At 41.1% G+C, this 17,371-nt stretch overlaps 1 protein-coding gene across 1 annotated transcript; it reads left to right on the top strand.

The window, feature by feature from the left end:
- The first annotated feature begins 1,818 nt into the window (after positions 1-1,818).
- On the top strand, positions 1,819-17,159 carry LOC143137471 (programmed cell death 1 ligand 1-like). The gene is made up of 6 exons (XM_076297681.1): positions 1,819-1,951; positions 6,331-6,427; positions 6,540-6,872; positions 10,858-11,136; positions 11,974-12,062; positions 16,673-17,159. Exons 2-6 carry the CDS (start codon positions 6,382-6,384, stop codon positions 16,688-16,690), a joined length of 765 nt encoding a protein of 254 aa, XP_076153796.1. The 5' UTR covers positions 1,819-1,951; positions 6,331-6,381; the 3' UTR covers positions 16,691-17,159.
- Positions 17,160-17,371: the final 212 nt, after the last annotated feature.

Consider the following 17,371-nt stretch of genomic DNA (forward strand, 5'->3'; position numbering starts at 1 on the left):
CCCCCCCCCCCCCCAACCAACCAACCACCGGCTGTAAGCATGAAGCATGAGGTTCACAACTAACTACTATCTAATCACACATTGAATTAATCTAACAACTCTTATATGTACTGTCAGTGTTGGGGAGTAACGGAATACATGTACCGGCGTTACGTATTCAGAATACAAATTATGAGTAGGCCTAACTGTATTCCGATACAGTTACAAGTTAAATAGTTGGTATTTAGAATACAGTTACATTGTTGAAATCAATGGATTACATGATGATACTTCTCTGTTTCATAAGTTTGTTCACTCTCTAAATAAATTAAAGCAACTCCATTTCCCAGAAGCTCCTGAAAGCAATGAAATTGTTTACATGTTTAAATCCAAGCCCCGCCGTCTTGCACTAGCCTCAAAACGCAGCCAGCGCGCATTATGGACACGTCATCGGAGACCCTGAAATGACTGTTTGCACAGCAAATTAGGAGTAAAGTAAGTGGAGGTAACTCCACCACTACAGCCGGTGGTTGGTTGGTTGGGGGGGGCCATGGCCACCACTTGTGCATAGGGCCCAGAATTTGGTGCTACGCCCCTGTGTGTGTGTGTGTGTAGGTCTGAGTGTGTTTGCATGTGTGTATGTATGTGTGCGATTCCTGAAAAAGTCAGGGGGGTGGGGGGCTTTTAAGACATTTTGTAATCAACCCCAAACGCCAGGAGCATTGTTTAAAAGCGTCGTTTTTTATGTTTCATAATCAGTCATGGGTGTGTTTTTGGGCATAACATCATGAGAGTGACATCTGTCATTCCCTTTAAGAGGCAGCAGTGGCAGCTAGTGCTGGGGACATGAACACGGGGGCTCACAAACATGCCCCAGAGCCCCAAGCACTGTCCCACGGGGGCTAACAAACATGCCCCAGAGCCCCAAGCACTGTCCCACGGGGGCTAACAAACATGCCCTAAGGCAGTGGTTTTCAAAGTGGGGGCCGTGAGGGGGTGCCAGGGGGGCCTCAGCAAGTTGGATGACTGGGAATAATAGTAGAGTGATGGCTCTCATATAGCAGAAAGGCCCAAATGCAATTTTTACACACTGTATGCTCCATCACGAAGTGCTTGTGGCCAAAATAATTATTAGGATTAGCTTAATGTATTTTTACATTTGCCGTAGTATTGTCGATGGGTTTAATAACACATCAAGGGGGTCCTTGGCCAGAACCTAGTGATATTTGGGGGGCCTTGTGGAAAAGTAATGCCATTTCAGAAGTTCTATAACTCTCATTCCATTCCTTCATGTGTAGGGCCTACTGTACACTAGGCCTATAACACAGGACAGTAATCAGTCAGCACAGCAGACAGTTTAGGTCATAAATTCAGACTATTTTCAATTGTCACATGTGGGTCAAAAACGTTGACATGTGGTACCGTCAATGCTATTTTACTGGAGTCATCTCACTTGCTACTTGGATATCTCACGACTCTTATATATTAGATATATTTCACGGACTATTTTTGGCTTTATCTCACGAACTGTCACTGTTATGATTGCTCCCCGGACTCTCACGGACGCACCGACGTGCGCTGTGCATCAAAGCACGAGGCAGACACTAAAGGACAGTATGATGCTTGATTAAGCAATAAGCCCCGAGAGGCCGTAGGTTACGCTGATTCTACAACAGCTAAGGGTTATCCTACCATGCTATTTTATTATTATTAATATGATTATTATTTCCCTTCTATTCCAAAATATCCTATTTACACCCCAGCCCAGTAGGTGGCGATTGCATGTTTTTATTGGTTGGCCAACGCGCCATCCTAAAGAAGAAGAAGCCCCGCCAAAAGTCTAGAGGGACTAGGAAGAAGAACCTGAGAAAAACCCTCATTTAATTTAGTTAATCTCGGAATGTAACCTATCCGTAATGACTCTACTTATTTGCAAGGATATTGCCTAGTGGGATTAGGCTACTTTAATGGAGTGAGTAACAGTAACATACGATTTTAGAAAACTTAATCACAACTTCATTTTTTCTCAGCGCCGTTACACGAAGTTTATGTCTGAAACACTGCTGTCAGAGAATGTCTAATAAGGGGTGCTGTTTAATGTTTGAGCGTGTTGATTTTTAGTGCGTGCAATATATAGCCTATCTTGACTTGAGCTAATCTTAGAAGGCTTAAACATCTGTCTCGTTTTAATGTGGTAAATTCAATATTCTTTCACACAAACATACGGGTATTTGTGGGCGTTTTTTTGGAAGGTAAGCTGGGCTCAATGAGCATCAAACCAGCTAATAGGCTAACTGAAATAACATCATGCCAATCTCTAGGTATGGTGAAGGGTATGTGATGATGTGGGGCTATTTTAATTCCAAAGGCCAAGGTAACTTTATCAGGATGCACAGTATTCTGGATCCATGAAATAACTGGCCTTTAAAAATAAAAATCTGCCTCTCTCTATGGAAATTTAACATAGGGGTGGCAATACTTATGACCCCTGTATTTTAAGGAAGAACATTTATTTATTTATGATACATTATTCATTCACTAAGAAAATTGGTGACCTTAAAGGTTAGATATAGAGACCGACCGATTTGGGTTTTTCTAAAGCCGATGCCGATACCGATTTTTAGCGGTCGGAGTCAGCCGATAGCCGATGGCCGATGTGACCTGCCGATTTTTTGGGCCGATTTTTTGGGGCCGATATGCTATCGTATTATCCTTAATTGGCATGCTAAAAATCATACTAGTAAGAGGAGGCACAACACTTGTAAACTTCACACGATTTATTGAAAATTGTACATTAAAAAATCAACATATGATAAATAACATATGTTCTATATATACACTATTTATGTATATAGTAGAAATATTATGTAGGCTATTATATAAAAATGATGATAAATGATATATAACATATGTTCTATACACTATATATTTATAGTAGAAATATTATGTAGGCTATTATATAAAAATGACTGTAGGGGCCTACTCATCGATTTATAACAACAAGAATTAACAAATGTATGACTTCTTGCAGTCTGTTAGTCTATTAATTATTCATTTTAATATGTTTAACAGAGTGCAAGAAGACTTCCATGATGTAACAACTTCAGATAGTTACTTCAAAACGGCAAAATACATGTTCAGGTTATACAGTTTCACTGTGGAACTTCCATGCCTTACCACAGACCTAGGTTTCAACAATATAAAACTCCGTCTCCCAGCATGCTGTGAGCATGCATCAAATCAAACATGTATACATCGCGAAAACAAATTGACACGGGATGACAATGTTTTAAAACGTTCACTTGTTATTTGTGCGTCCTCTTTTTCCTCAATCATTTCACTTAGATTGTCCGTTACTTAAGTTTAGATCGTAACATAGCAGTCACCGGCGTTGAGGGGGGGGGCTTGCATAGTCGGCGCATTCCCAACGCACTCGTAGCCACAACGCTAAGTAACTTTCATTTCTCCTTCAACTCCGATGCAGTTGAAAACGGATGGACATGGGATGACAGTAGGGGTGTAACGGTTCATGTATTCGTATTGAACCGAAACGGTACGGGCGTCACGGTTCGGTGCATGAATTTACACGGAGAATACACGGTATAAAAATACATAAAACTCGTGTGCGGATTAATTAATGTCATGCGCAATTACTGTTAAGCAGCGAGAGTTACGGGAGTTCTTTAGCGACACCTAATGCTAATCTGTAGCCTCGCCTTAGCTCTGATTGGCGCCTATGTTTTTTTTTTGTCAGGTCGTCGGTCGAGTCCGTCAGTCATTAGCAGCACTAACGTTAGACCCACAAGAGTTAGAGGATCCGCTGGTCTCTTTAAGAGCGCAAGTTTGAAAACTTCAGTTACAGTAACGTTAGTACAGGCGAAAGAGTGGTGGATAAGATGAAACTGTTTGTCGGCGTTGTTCAGCAGTTGTTGGGTATGTGAGTGGAAAAAATGCTACTCGAAGCCATCACCCAGATGATGTAGGCTACCAATCACTGAAACGAGGGGAAAAAACTTCCCCTGCGCTTCAGCAGCCTTTGGATACACATACAAATAGGGCCAAAACCTATGGCTTAAATTAAATGATTTCGTAATGACAGAAAGCTATGTAAATCGCGTGGTAATTGCCTTTATGTTGGGGTAACTTGTAACTTCTCACATGAGGTTCTGGTAGTGTTAAGTGCATAGACAGTAAAATAAAGTGACAACGCTAACCAGGCTAATAAACAAACCATGCTACGGTGAGTTAACGTCAAAGGGCAAAGTCACGTAAATGAAAGGAGCAATTTCGTTTTTTAAAAAAAGTCAAAATAGTGTGATATTTTCACAATTAGTAGGCTAGATTATTACTTTACACACAATAAAAAAAATATTGAGGCAAATTGTAGACCCTTCCATATACAACTAAACACAGATGTTGAAGGTCTTGCTTAATTTTTCTATGTAATTTGCACTTTCAGAAATAAGAGATGCTGTAGGCCTATTTTCAGTTTTAGAGCTGATTGTCTTATTTTGTTTACAAGTTACAGATGGAGTCTGGGTACTTATTGTACTGTTTAGCCTACATCTTACACACTTCAGGCTGTTGCAGATAACTCAGGGAAGATACTGTATGACACTAGGTGGTACAGCCTGAGACATGCACAAAAAAAAATGCTTTCTGCATTTTTGTTTTGCTTTCCCCTCCATTGTACCGAACTCGTACCGAACCGTGATGTCCGAACCGAGGTATGAACCGAACCGTGACTTCTGTGTACCGTTACACCTCTAGATGACAGTGTTATAAAGCGTTCACATGTTAGATTTGCGTCCTCTTTTTGTTAAATTTTCACTTAGATTGTCCGTTACTATTAGCCTAGAAATCTAGACGCGCCCCTAGCGGCAAATTAATTTGCTGCCAGGGCTAGTCTAGCAACTCTCCGTTTGCTTGTGAGCTCCAGAAATCGAAACTTAATCAGGCCATTGAAATCGTGTATAGAGTCGTTAGGTGGGCTTAACATAATGATTAATGGCAGAGTTGCAACGGGTTGGCTTGAATTCCCTGCTACTTGAAAACTAATAAGATGGATGTTGCTGCTGGCGAACAGTGTGACACGAGTTAAGCTCTTATTATGTTGGCAAACGTTTGAACTAGCCAACTAGCTCCGCTGGTGGGAAACGCATGGGACTCATAGCGCTGCCGCTGTCCTATTGCGTGCAGAGGGAATTTGGAAGACAACTGATTATCCCGCCCCTCGGACTGAGCACTGCGAACGGTGAGTGCCCAGACCCTACATTTTAATGTGGGTCTGGCTGGCCAGGCTACGTTACTATAGTTTAGATCGAAACATCACGCTAGTCACCAGGGGTGTGTTTCTCGACAGTGTCGTTGCTAACTAAGTTAGCAACTTCCTTGGTTGCGATGCAATTTCCCATAGGCAACCTACTAAGTTGCTAACTGGTTAGCAACAATGCTTTCGAGAAACGGGGTCCAGCATTGAGGGAGCTTGCCGGCGCATTCCCAACGCACTTTCGGTAAATGAAGCAACATCACAGATTACAACCATAAGAGAAATCATAAGAGAAAATATACGACTTTGGGACTCTGGAATGTAAAAATTGATGCCTTACCTGTAGACAGTCTTGCTCCTTCTTGAAACCAAAGATTTTCTTAGTTCTAAATAGACCGTCTCTTTTAAAACCTCGCGCTGTGTTCCAAGTAGCTGCCCGCAGATGTGCCTGACTTAAAATCGACCAAATAAGAAAATCGGCCGATGCCGATTGATTAAAAAATAGCAAAAATCGTCCGATTAAATCGGCTGGCCGATCGATCGGTCGGTCTCTAGTTAGATATTTTCTCATTTTTCACTGAAGGCATTAAGATCAATTTCCAAAAGATGATTTTATATTCCTCTTTTCAGTCAACTTTAGCATGGGTGCCAACACTTTTGATCATCACTGTATCATTCTAAGCAATAATTATTATACATTTCTATTTTGTTTCTATTTCATGTAGATATGATCTTTCATTTGTTAAAGGGGTCATTTGGAATTTTGGCATAGGACCTCATTTCCAAGTTAGCTAGTGTGATATTTATCAGTGGAGACCGTTTCCAGCACGTTTCACCCAGCCCTTCTAGTTGCAGAGGTGGCTGGTGCTAGGCTAGCGCAAATCAACGGTCCATGTTAGCCTGCCACTAAAAACAGTCTTACCCACTCCACAGTACACCCGAGGCAAATCAATTATAATAAAGGCCAGACTATCGATGTAAATGTCTGTGTTGATAGAATAATGTTAGAAATAAAACTACCCGTCTATTGTTTTGATAAAGATACTGTGGCACCTGTAATGTCCTTTTGCTTGTTTCCTCAGATACGGTGACATGGCACTTTGGCCTCCTGCATTTCACAGCGGAGGAGAGAGATGCAAACACCAATTATAGCATGCCTCTGCCTCTTATCTGTGCTAAGTAAGAATACAAGATTTTCTCCCTCTAAAAGGTTCAAACAAATGTATGTGATATTCAGATGCTCTTAGGCACTTACTAATTACGTTAGATTTTATGTCCCCCTCCCCCCCAGGCTTTTCATCAGGTAATGCCAACAACATGTATGACGTAGTACTCAATGAACATGTCACTTTGACCTGGAACGTATCAACCGAGTTGGACATCAAAAATGATGTTGTGGTCATCCTGAGAAGTGAAGATGTGGACGTTATTCATTTAGTTAAAGGAAGACCAAAAGTATTCCCAGCCTTCGACGGAAGAGTGCAGGTACTAACAGACGGTTTCCCTCGCGGGGTTGTTGCTCTGAAGATGGACAACATCAGCATCCAGGACTCGGGAGAATACAGATGTTTAGTACACAAGCCTCTCAATAAACGTCCGGAGCTGTGTCATTTAAAAGTTAGAGGTTAGTTATATATCTCTTAACTAGGGATGTCCGATATTGGCTTTTTTGCCGATATCCGATATGCCGATATTGTCCAACTCTCAAATTTCGATTCCGATATCAGCCGATACCGATGTCGATATGTGGGTTATTTTTCCTCAAAACTAATTTAGGTAACATCACATATCTCCTGTTGTGGAATTAACACAACATGCTTAATGTTATTGTGATGCCCCACTGGATGCATTCTTGAATGCAACAAGGCTTTCCAAATGTTAACATTGTCTGTGCAAAATAAGAAAAATACTTCAACTTAATTTAGGGGAAAAGTGCCATGTTTATTTTTTTTTTTTTAATTGTCTCAAACAACAGTTTGGATTACACTCTCCCTGAGATAATATTGACAATACCCACAACAAATAGGGCAAATTTGACTTCTTCACAAATGATAAAACATTGTACCTGAACAACTATGTGCAACATAGCAGAATGTAAAGCCAACTAAAATAACAGGCATAGTGTATGACAGGCTACCCTTTTTCTGTGTTAAATGAGCCTGCATTTGTAGGATGCTTCATGAACTGTTTCTTTAACTAAAACTAGGGCTGGGATAAACGATTATTTTTTAAACGATTAATCTAGCGATTATTTTTTCGATGCATCGATTAATCTAACGATTCATTTTTTCAGTCCGATTTGATTTCGATTCGATTATCGATTATCTCCTCATTAATGGGCTAATAGCAACTTATACATGTTTATTTACATATCTGAATGAATTAAACATGAATTCTTTAACATTGCAATATATTTATTGCTCTTACGATTCCAAAATAAAAGACTAGTGCAAAGTAATGCATTCTTAGTCAGAGGTAGCATTCAATAAAGTTCAGTAGTGTATAGGTCTAATTGAGTGCCTGTCACTTTAAGACGTCTTGCAATTAACATTAACACAGTTAAAAGGCTGCTGATGTGTTTATGCAATTCATAACGTAGTTAGTTCAAATAACGGTTCGTACTTCCTTGGGACAAGCACTTTTGAGTCTTGGAAAACACCTTTCCATTTACATCGGGATTTTGCAAACATTCAGTCAATAAAATGAGCCCTGCATGAGTAACGAAATACAAGCAGCTGTAAGTAAGCATGCTAAACTTGACATCCAAAAAGTATTCTAACATTAGCTTTGAGATACTGCTTGATTGCATACTGTAACTTAACTTAGCTTAGTCTCCTCAATGTACTATGTTGTGATAAGACCTTAGCAGAGTTTACTTTAACTTTAATGCAGCAGTTTTGAACAAATTTGTGCTGCATGGTCACGATGCTAAGCGGATTTAATAGCAATTTAGCCCACTATGTTCTATGCAGTGCTTCTATGTGGCAACAACAATCCTTCAACAATCGTGAATATCTTGTTAAATGCACATGCAGAGGAGGAGCAGCGGGCTCGTTACGAGAGAGAGCGGGCGGGGCGAGGAAAGACTGTGTGAGTAAAAAGTGCAGCTCAATGAAGTTATTTTATCTTATCTTTAATTTAAATAGTACAACATCAATGTGTGCTGACGGTTTTGATAAAAATATTAAGCAGCACACGTTATGCTTGACGAATCGACACGTATTTTTACATTTTACATTTGTAATATTTGTTTTGTATTTGGCCCGTTATGAAATAATGTGGAACAATTTAAACACAGTGTAAAACTTAAATCCCAAATTTGGAGACATCCGTGTATGTTGAAATTTACTGCAAATTCAAAACGGGATTAGTCTGGAACGGCTAACTGTACAGGGGACTGCTTTACACCTTTCTGTTCGGTAAGGTCTGCTGTTTATTCTGATATATGGTTTGTCATATGTTAAACGAAGGGTTCGTGAAGTATTCCACCGAGATGAATGGGTAGGGAGATGGACGCAAAACCTTCAGTAGAATTTATGATTGAATGATATTATTTACTTTTCTCGCCAACCGTTCACCACAGCAGTTAGCGGCTAACATCGTTTAAAAGCTGAGAAAAAGCTCTTTCATGTGATACTTGTGATGTCTGTGTGATGAGTAGGCTACTTCGCGAGTAGTTCAACTGAGAAGAATGGGTTAATTTGGACGCACTTTCTTGCGCTGTCACTTTCTCCACTGCGTAATTCGGCCATAGGCTAAATATATATCGCTATTAGTAGGACGCAAAGCAGAATATTTAAAGAAGGGGGCACCAAGGCCACCGTGGCCTGTAAACCTCTGATTTTCAAAGGGGCGTCACGGCCAACTCAAAGGGCTACGACGGCCATGGCCAATTCCAAACCACAGACATAATGTTGAAACAGAGCGAGCAAGTTTGTTACTGCAGCTATCCACGCTTGTTTGTATGCTTCAAGACGCAGCTTGATGAGGTCATCATCTGTGCGCCGGTAAACGCTTCAGGAGCGCATAGGCACTATTTGGGTGTAACGCAAGCATTATTTTATCGGTTTTAAGGCAAAAAAAATCCGATAACGATATTAACAGATATTACATTTTTATGCTAATATCGGGCCGATAATATCGGTGGGCCGATATTATCGGACATCTCTACTCTTAACAATAATTATCTCTATAATTATATCTCTAAACAATTTTTTTTTAACCATGCATGCTCTATTTCTGGAACAATGTAGTGATAATGTTTTGAGAAACCAATCAAAGAGTCTTGAGAGGTGTAAACATTTGCACTGACGGAGGTATTGCTGTTTATTGATGGTTTCATCAACCATGAAAACTTGAACAGGCTGGATTGTACAGTCTGCAACTCACCGAGTGGTTAGTGGTGTTCGTTGATTATTAAAAACAAATATATCGGCGGCGCAATGTATGATTTCAATCAGTGTTATTTGCTATTGTGGAACTATTTTTTCAGATACCTCACAACCGCTTATAAACTTCCGCTCAATATTTGAGTGTTCAAATAGACAGTAAAGCAAAGACAGTAAAAGAAGGTCTCGCGGAAAGACTACAACTAAATGTAAACAGACTCCATTTCCGTTTCCGGTAGCGCAGTAATATCAACGAGCAACAGAAATAAATGGGATTTTACAAAATGCCAAATAAAACACGACAGAAACTGTATTTCGCTACGCTAGTTTTGAAAATGAACGTTAATGGTTGTTTTAAGTACATGTTTGTGCATGCCAATAGCCAGCCACTCTGAAACAGCAAAAGGCAATTCAAAACGAGTCAGAAAGTTGAGAAAGGACCCATCGTCAAATTTTCGGTGTTTTTGCAAACACCACGCTCTCCCATTTGTTTTCTTGTGGGTGCTTGATCCAGGAAACTTACAGAAAATCAAAGATTGGTCGCACTCCAAAAAATTCTTTCTTTCTCACTGATTTATTTTATTTGCAAGTGTTCATTAGCCTGGGTGTTCCCATGCTGCCTTGCGCGCGATTTGATTCACGCTGCTAAGGCAGCCTGGAGACCATGGAGCAAATTTTCGCCTGAGATAGGGGACCAATCACAGAACAAGGGGGAAAGCAAGACGATGATGAGCTATGCACAGACGCATTTGATTGACATCCGTGGCACCCAATAAACGGATCTGGGAATTTTTTTCAAATACCAGTAAATGAACGTTTGGTTCCCAGACCACGTCTCATTGAGAAGTGGTGGCGCTAGCCAGGCTAAGTGTTCATTTACCCCTGTTGCTGATAAAATAAATCAGCGAGAAAGAAATAATTTTTTGGAGTGTGACCAATCTTTGATTTTCCACCACTGTAGTTCATCCAAAACAAACCAGAAAAGGGACTCAAAGTGCTAAATATCTGAATTATCCTTTAACAGCACTCTCCCATAACCTAAGCACCCTAATAGATACTCATTACGTTAATAGAGTATCTCTATCTAGAGTAATACTGTACATTGTCTGATCAACCACTAGAAATGCCAGGAGGTATGTCTCCCTCAAATCACACATATGATTTTGAAACTACCGTGGACTCTAATTCCCATCATGCTGTGTGTTCCCTCACATTCTACAGCCCCCTGGGGCCCAGTGTGTAAGAGCAACGTGTCCATGGACAACGGGGTGTACAGCCTGGTCTGTGAGACTGAAGGATATCCACTAGCTCATGTCATCTGGACAGATGGACTAGGGCAGAACCTCACCGACCGGGCCAAGCTCACAACCAGCCTTACCTCAGACAAGCGGTATCACATCAGCAGCCGCTTGAATGTCAGCATCTCCACCAGCGGCAACTACTCCTGCACGGTCACGGACGACAGAGGAGTTTCTCAGCACAAAACTTTTGTATTTCCAGGTATGCTGTAAAATGTGAAATGCTAAAACCTTTGCAATGCGATATCACGTTATGAAATGTTTAAGCAACATGGCACTAGTGAGAGTGGCATTGGTAAAAGATTTTCTCAAGGCTGTCGTTCGGCTGTAAGTGGCTGGGCATCACAGCTGTGGGGATATTTACCAATGCCACAACCACTAGTACTATATGCAGTAACTGTCAGGTGACGTTATGAAATCCTTGTTCACATCATACAATTCAAATTCAAAATGTGGAGTGATAATGAACCAAGTATCCTTAAAGGGACACCAGGCAACGTTTTTGTGTTAATTAATCATCTTCGTAGGTCGTTATACTGTATGGTTAAAGGACTCATTACAGGGCGAATGAAGACTCTCTTGCCCGCCCCTACTGCCTGTAGGAAGAATATCCCGCTTGCAAGTTCGGTGTATCCGACCCGCCGACCTTCAATCTCACAAAGTCTCAGACAATGCGAGAAGCAGGATCAGTTTACATCCTGCATCCCAAGCACAGAGGCAGGCTAACGAAACGCTAGCGATTGTTGCAAACGTGTGTATAATGGCAGAGCCGGCGAAAACCCTTGACGGAAGATGCAATGAAAAGGAAAAAAGCTTCAGACCGAGAGGGGGGCTCGCACACGTATCGACACGTACAGACGCTAGGGGGAGCTTCGTAGAGATAAAGCATTAGGCTTGCCTGGTGTCCCTTTAAATATTGTCACTCATTGAATGCCTCCTTAATAAATAGTTTGACCAATGTCCATTGGAAATGTTATTACAGTAAATTTTATCACATACTTTTTAATAACACACATGTAATGCATGTTTAATATTATAGACAAGGCCAAGTCAAGACATCACTACTTCATGCTGAGCCTGCTCATACTATGTGGACTGACGGTGGTTGTTTTAATTGTGAAATATCAGGTAGGTCACAGATGGAACAGGTGAACAGTGTGGAACAGGCCATAAGCTTAAATTATATTATTCATCACTTCTCGATACAGAACCTTATACCCGGAGACATGAGATTAGTGCTGGGCGGTAGGACCAAAAATGTATATCACAGTATTTTTCAAAATTCTTACGGTTTCACGGTATATGACGGATTTTTTTTTCCATGCATAATCAGATGTTCACAGCATTTTCTACAGGTTGAGAGAGGAATTGCTGCAGTACATTGACTAAGGATGGTCTATTTTACTGTCATGATGCATGGCCCCAGAAAATTATGCTGTTTACAAAGAGCCACTCATGATTCTAATGAAGAATCTAATCAGAACGCAAAGACAATTGCAGTCGAAATACAGAACCTTTACTGTGCAAATTTCACAAACATCTTGTATAAAACCAATACAAAAAGTAGTGCAACTTGCAATAATTATACTTTTTTTGAAAATTATACAATTTAAAATAAAACCTCTCTGCTAATATGCTTACTCTGTCAAATAGGCCTATCAGAAACATGCCTTATTGTTATTGTGTGGTTTACATGACGTTAGTGGTAGGCTAACGTTAACTTCATGTGGATGTCTTGTTAGCCTGCCATGAGCTTCGGTTCACTAGGCAAAACATTAACAAAAAAGTTCAGGATCATTTCTAGTATTGCTCAGTGCATGTCTATAACATGCTTTACTTCCAAACGTTGTGTAATCAAATACACCGGTATGGCAGTATATTAAAAATTCATATCAACGAAAATATACACCGGTATACGGTGTGAACCGGTATACCGCCTTGCACTACATGAGATACTCTTTTCTGATTGGCTGGTGGGGTGGCTATTAATTCTGTATACTGGGACACCTATTAAGTAGATCTGTTTAATCATATTTAATTAAGTTCAATCATAGTTCCATATCAATGCTCTTTTGAATGGTAACCATAACAACCATAGTAAATGACTGTTGAACTGGGAAGCAGGCTTAGCAACAATGGAATCAACTGTAAACAAGCTCCAACAAACTACCCACTGTTTTCACTGTCAGGACCAAAGAAAGTAACAAACTGAACAAGTGGGCTTCATTTTAAACTGAACCGCGTGTTACCTTTGCATGCTGTGGAGGCATGACTATTGCCTATTGAGGATTCCGGCCTATGTCACTATTCCTTATTGTTCCCATAACAACCAAAATAGAGATATTAACGCCACCATTTTGGGAGTCAAAAAATAGCTGAGTCTAATAGGGATACACCTGCGATTGAATCCAAGTTTGCTTCATTGAGTATTTTAAATAACCTGGTGCAAGGTGATTGACACCATAGACCTCAAGTCGACGTGAGGGGCTGTTAGCAGACAAAGTTGTATCCAAAGCTGGCAGGTTACGGTTGGATCCTTCAAGTGAACTGTTCTGTGTTGTCCGCAGCTGTCTGCGTCTGCAGCTAACGTAGGCCTATCAATGGGAGCTACTCTGATTTTCAAGTGAAATCTGGATTTCTATTTTTTCGTTTGGCAAAACTGACGTGTTAACTATGCTATTGGTCGTCTATCATGAACTGGCTTTTTAGTTAGCACTAGGGTTCATAGAAGCCTAGCCTAACTTAGCCCATAATGTTTTTCTAAATGACACAGGCTATCTACCTAAGCTTACATCAAACTTGGATTAAACTCTGAAAGACAATATGCATGAAGTTTACTGGATATCTGAGGGGTTTTTTGCATGGACAACTAGAAAGCAAGGAGAGAAGAAAGATGAGGATATTGGGCGATTTTAGCTTTTTTTTATTACGAAAATAGATACTCTAACACTGCTTATGTGTGGTTTTGGGAACTATGATGAATAGAACTGAAATAGATGATGATCGAAAACTCATGAAAACTCATGAAATCTGGACATTTTATCATAACTCGGCTATGGATGGTTGCCGCTTTGGGTCGAATCAGTGATGCATGCACGTCAGGTCAAAACCAGGCCATTTTTGTGGGTTTATCACTAGGTGGCAGTCTCGCCAGGTCTCGCTATGTCACCCGGAAACTTTACAGGCAACACTTCATATTTCATGAAAGACGCTATATCTCCATTTCTAGGAAAAAAACAGGGATTTGATGAAAACTAGTTTTAGCTCGTTTTTTAGCTTGGGATTTCTAAGAAACCGAGGCATGTAGAAATAAATGGTTTGTACCCACCGAGAGCTCAAAGTCTCACCTTTCAAACGAGCCATAGTATGTGTCCATAGCTATAATATAGAATATGCTGTGGCAATGATCTAGATTGCCGTCACTCTTGGCCTAAACTTCTGAAAACAGCGCAGCATTCAAAGTGATACCTCAAAACACCTCGAAATTAAACTGTTGTCTATTAGGCTAAAGTCGCGACTTATTGTAACAGAGGTAGCCCAGTGGTTTTCAAAGTGGGGGCCGCGAGGGGGTGCCAGGGGGGCCTCAGCAAGTTGAAAGGAAAAATAAAAGCAATAAATAAATACATTTGAAAAATGTAAAATATACCTATTACTATGAGGGTTGTTATACAATGCAATTATAATAATTTGTCGCATATCTGAACATTATATTTTCCATGATAATGACTGGGAATAATAGTAGAGTGATAGCTCTCTAGCAGAAAGCCCCAAATGCAATTTTTACACACTGCTCCATCGCAAAGTGCTTGTGGCTAAAATAATTATTAGGATTAGCTATGTATTTTTACATTTGCCGTAGTATTGTCGATGGGTTTAATAACACATCAAGGGGGTCCTTGGCCAGAACCTAGTAGTATTTGGGGGGCCTTGTCGTGGAAAAGTTTGGGAACCCCTGGCCTAGCCTATATCGTAGCAACAGAGGTAGCCTAGCCTATATCGTAGCAACAGCAGCAACTTTTTATTTTATTTGGACTTCAAAGAGACTTTGACTTTCATTTGGCAAATTAAACAAACCTATGCGAAACATTTAGAAACCCAGAAATGTTCTAAATGTATGCCTCCTGCCAGGAACATTTCTGATGTTTAATTGAAAATGACAGGACACTCGAACATGGGGAGATGTTCACTTTTGCAACATAGGCAGCCAATTTTTTCCTTGTGCCCTGTCTTACATTTGAAGCATGTTGTTTGACAGTTTCTATCACTATATATTGAGACTACAGTTGACAAAATTGTGGTAGCCTAGTGACTAAATTGCTGCTGCAATCACCTTGTCTAATGCTGAATTAGATTTTACACTAGGCCTACTCCGAATGAGACTCCTATGCACACCATGTTGGCTATACGGCATATTAAAATGAAATGGCAAAATGGCAAAATGGCAAACACTAGAATTCTTGCGTCTGTGACATCAGCTAGGAATCCTCAATATACAAAGGGGCAACTGGGGGATAAGCAGGATAACAGCTGCTGAGGTGTCCAGATATGTAAGGGATAATGTAGAACGCCAGTAATTATCGGATAATAAGTCCCGACAGGGTGAACGGGACCAAGGTGGCACTTGTTGTGGCGCTTTGTTGTTGTGCATTCAATGGCAATTTCAAATGAAAATGGCTTCACAATCACAACCTGTTATACACAACACTCCGCCTTCTTTCACATCGAAAGTGTGGGTGTATTTTGATTTTCAACAAAAAGCGAATAGAAAGGACCGTGACATGCACCATGCCATGACAAAGTTTTTGCAATACCGTCCTACTAAGTTTTTGCACTTCGGTAAAAGTATAGAAGATAATGTTCACAGAATTAAATTTGACATTTGAAGTGAGTTGAACAGTCTTATTTTCCTTGTTTTTTGTATTGCCTTTGAATAATATGGGAGACATGAATCACAATATATCGCAGTATCGAATCGCAATACTTGTTGTATCGCAATATGTTAAGAATCGCAATAATATCGTATCGTGGCCCAAATATCGCAATAGTATCGAATTGTCACATTTTTACCAATTCCCACCCCTAATATTAGCATAGGGTCATCCCCACTGGGCCTGGCAGCAGTCGACTCGTCCACAGCCGTGCTCGAGCCGACCCAGCCCAACCCCCCCGGTGCTGCTGCGGGATCTCCAGGCTCCGGCCATGGGAAAGGTCCTGCTGAGCAGGGAGCCAAACAGCCCCCTGGAGCGCGGGGCCAAGGGTGCGCCGGCGAGTCTGCCCAGCCCGAGGCCCCCAGCCCCCTCCATAAAAAAAAAAGGGGCAGCCGTGGCCTACTGGTTAGCGTTTCGGACTTGTTACCGGAGGGTTGCCGGTTCGAACCCCGACCAGTAGGCACGGCTGAAGTGCCCTTGAGCAAGGCACCTAACCCCTCACTGCTCCCCGAGCGCTGCTGTTGATGCAGGCAGCTCACTGCGCCGGGATTAGTGTGTGCTTCACCTCACTGTGTGTTCACTGTGTGCTGTGTGTGTTTCACTAATTCACAGACTGGGATAAATGTAGAGACCAAATTTCCCTCATGGGATCTATACTTACTTACTTACTCACACCTCAGCAGCCGTAATCCCTTGCTTATCATTTATGCATGAAATAAAAGCTATGTTTGTGTTTGAAATGAGCATTTTCTTCTCATCCCTAAATATTTTCCATATACTAACAAACACTGTTGGACTGTTTGCCCTCAGCGCTCATCTCCACAGTAGCTGCAAGCTCCAAGCCGCGGGGAAGTGAATGGGAGCGGCTCGAACGCCACCGTGCGTGATCCTGTTGATTTGGATTTGAATGTGGTTCACAGCGCCCAGAAGTAGCGGTCATATAGCTTTAAAGGTCAGAGTTTTTTTCCTTCTGGATTTTTTTTTCCAGAAGTTTTTTTTCCCTCTGGCTTGGATCATGACTGACAGCTCACTGGCTTGTAAATTCACACGGGGTCAGGGGTCAGCAATTATTTTCCCCATAAGGTCATAGATCAAGCAGCAGGCCACACATGTTGAATGTTACACTATTTGCAAGTCAATACCACAAAAGTGCTTGAATGGGCTTTGCACTGCACATTGGTACCGGAAGCACACACACACACACACACTACAATTCCTTAAACAGCACCAGTCTGGTTGCTTATCTGATGTCAGTCCATAGTGTGTGTGTGTGTGTGTGTGTGTGTGCGCGCGTGTGTGTGTGTGTGTGTGTGGCATTGCTGTTACTAAACCACACCATGGGCCCCATCATGACAGTCTAAAGTGCATGGTCATGGTCAAAAGCGTATTCAAATTTCGTAGGATGTCCAGTGGGTGTGATTTAGGGCGTAACATCATTTAAACCAATGAATATGACCAAAACCAATCCGTCATTCCCTTTAACCTTCTAACACTGTTCCGGTCAAAGAT

This window comes from Alosa pseudoharengus, unplaced genomic scaffold, assembly GCF_046254945.1.
Source record: "Alosa pseudoharengus isolate Yale_2024_CS ecotype anadromous, Long Island Sound unplaced genomic scaffold, YU_APseudo_1.1 YU_APseudo_1.1_scf_21, whole genome shotgun sequence".
In the NCBI taxonomy this organism is placed as follows: domain Eukaryota; kingdom Metazoa; phylum Chordata; class Actinopteri; order Clupeiformes; family Clupeidae; genus Alosa; species Alosa pseudoharengus.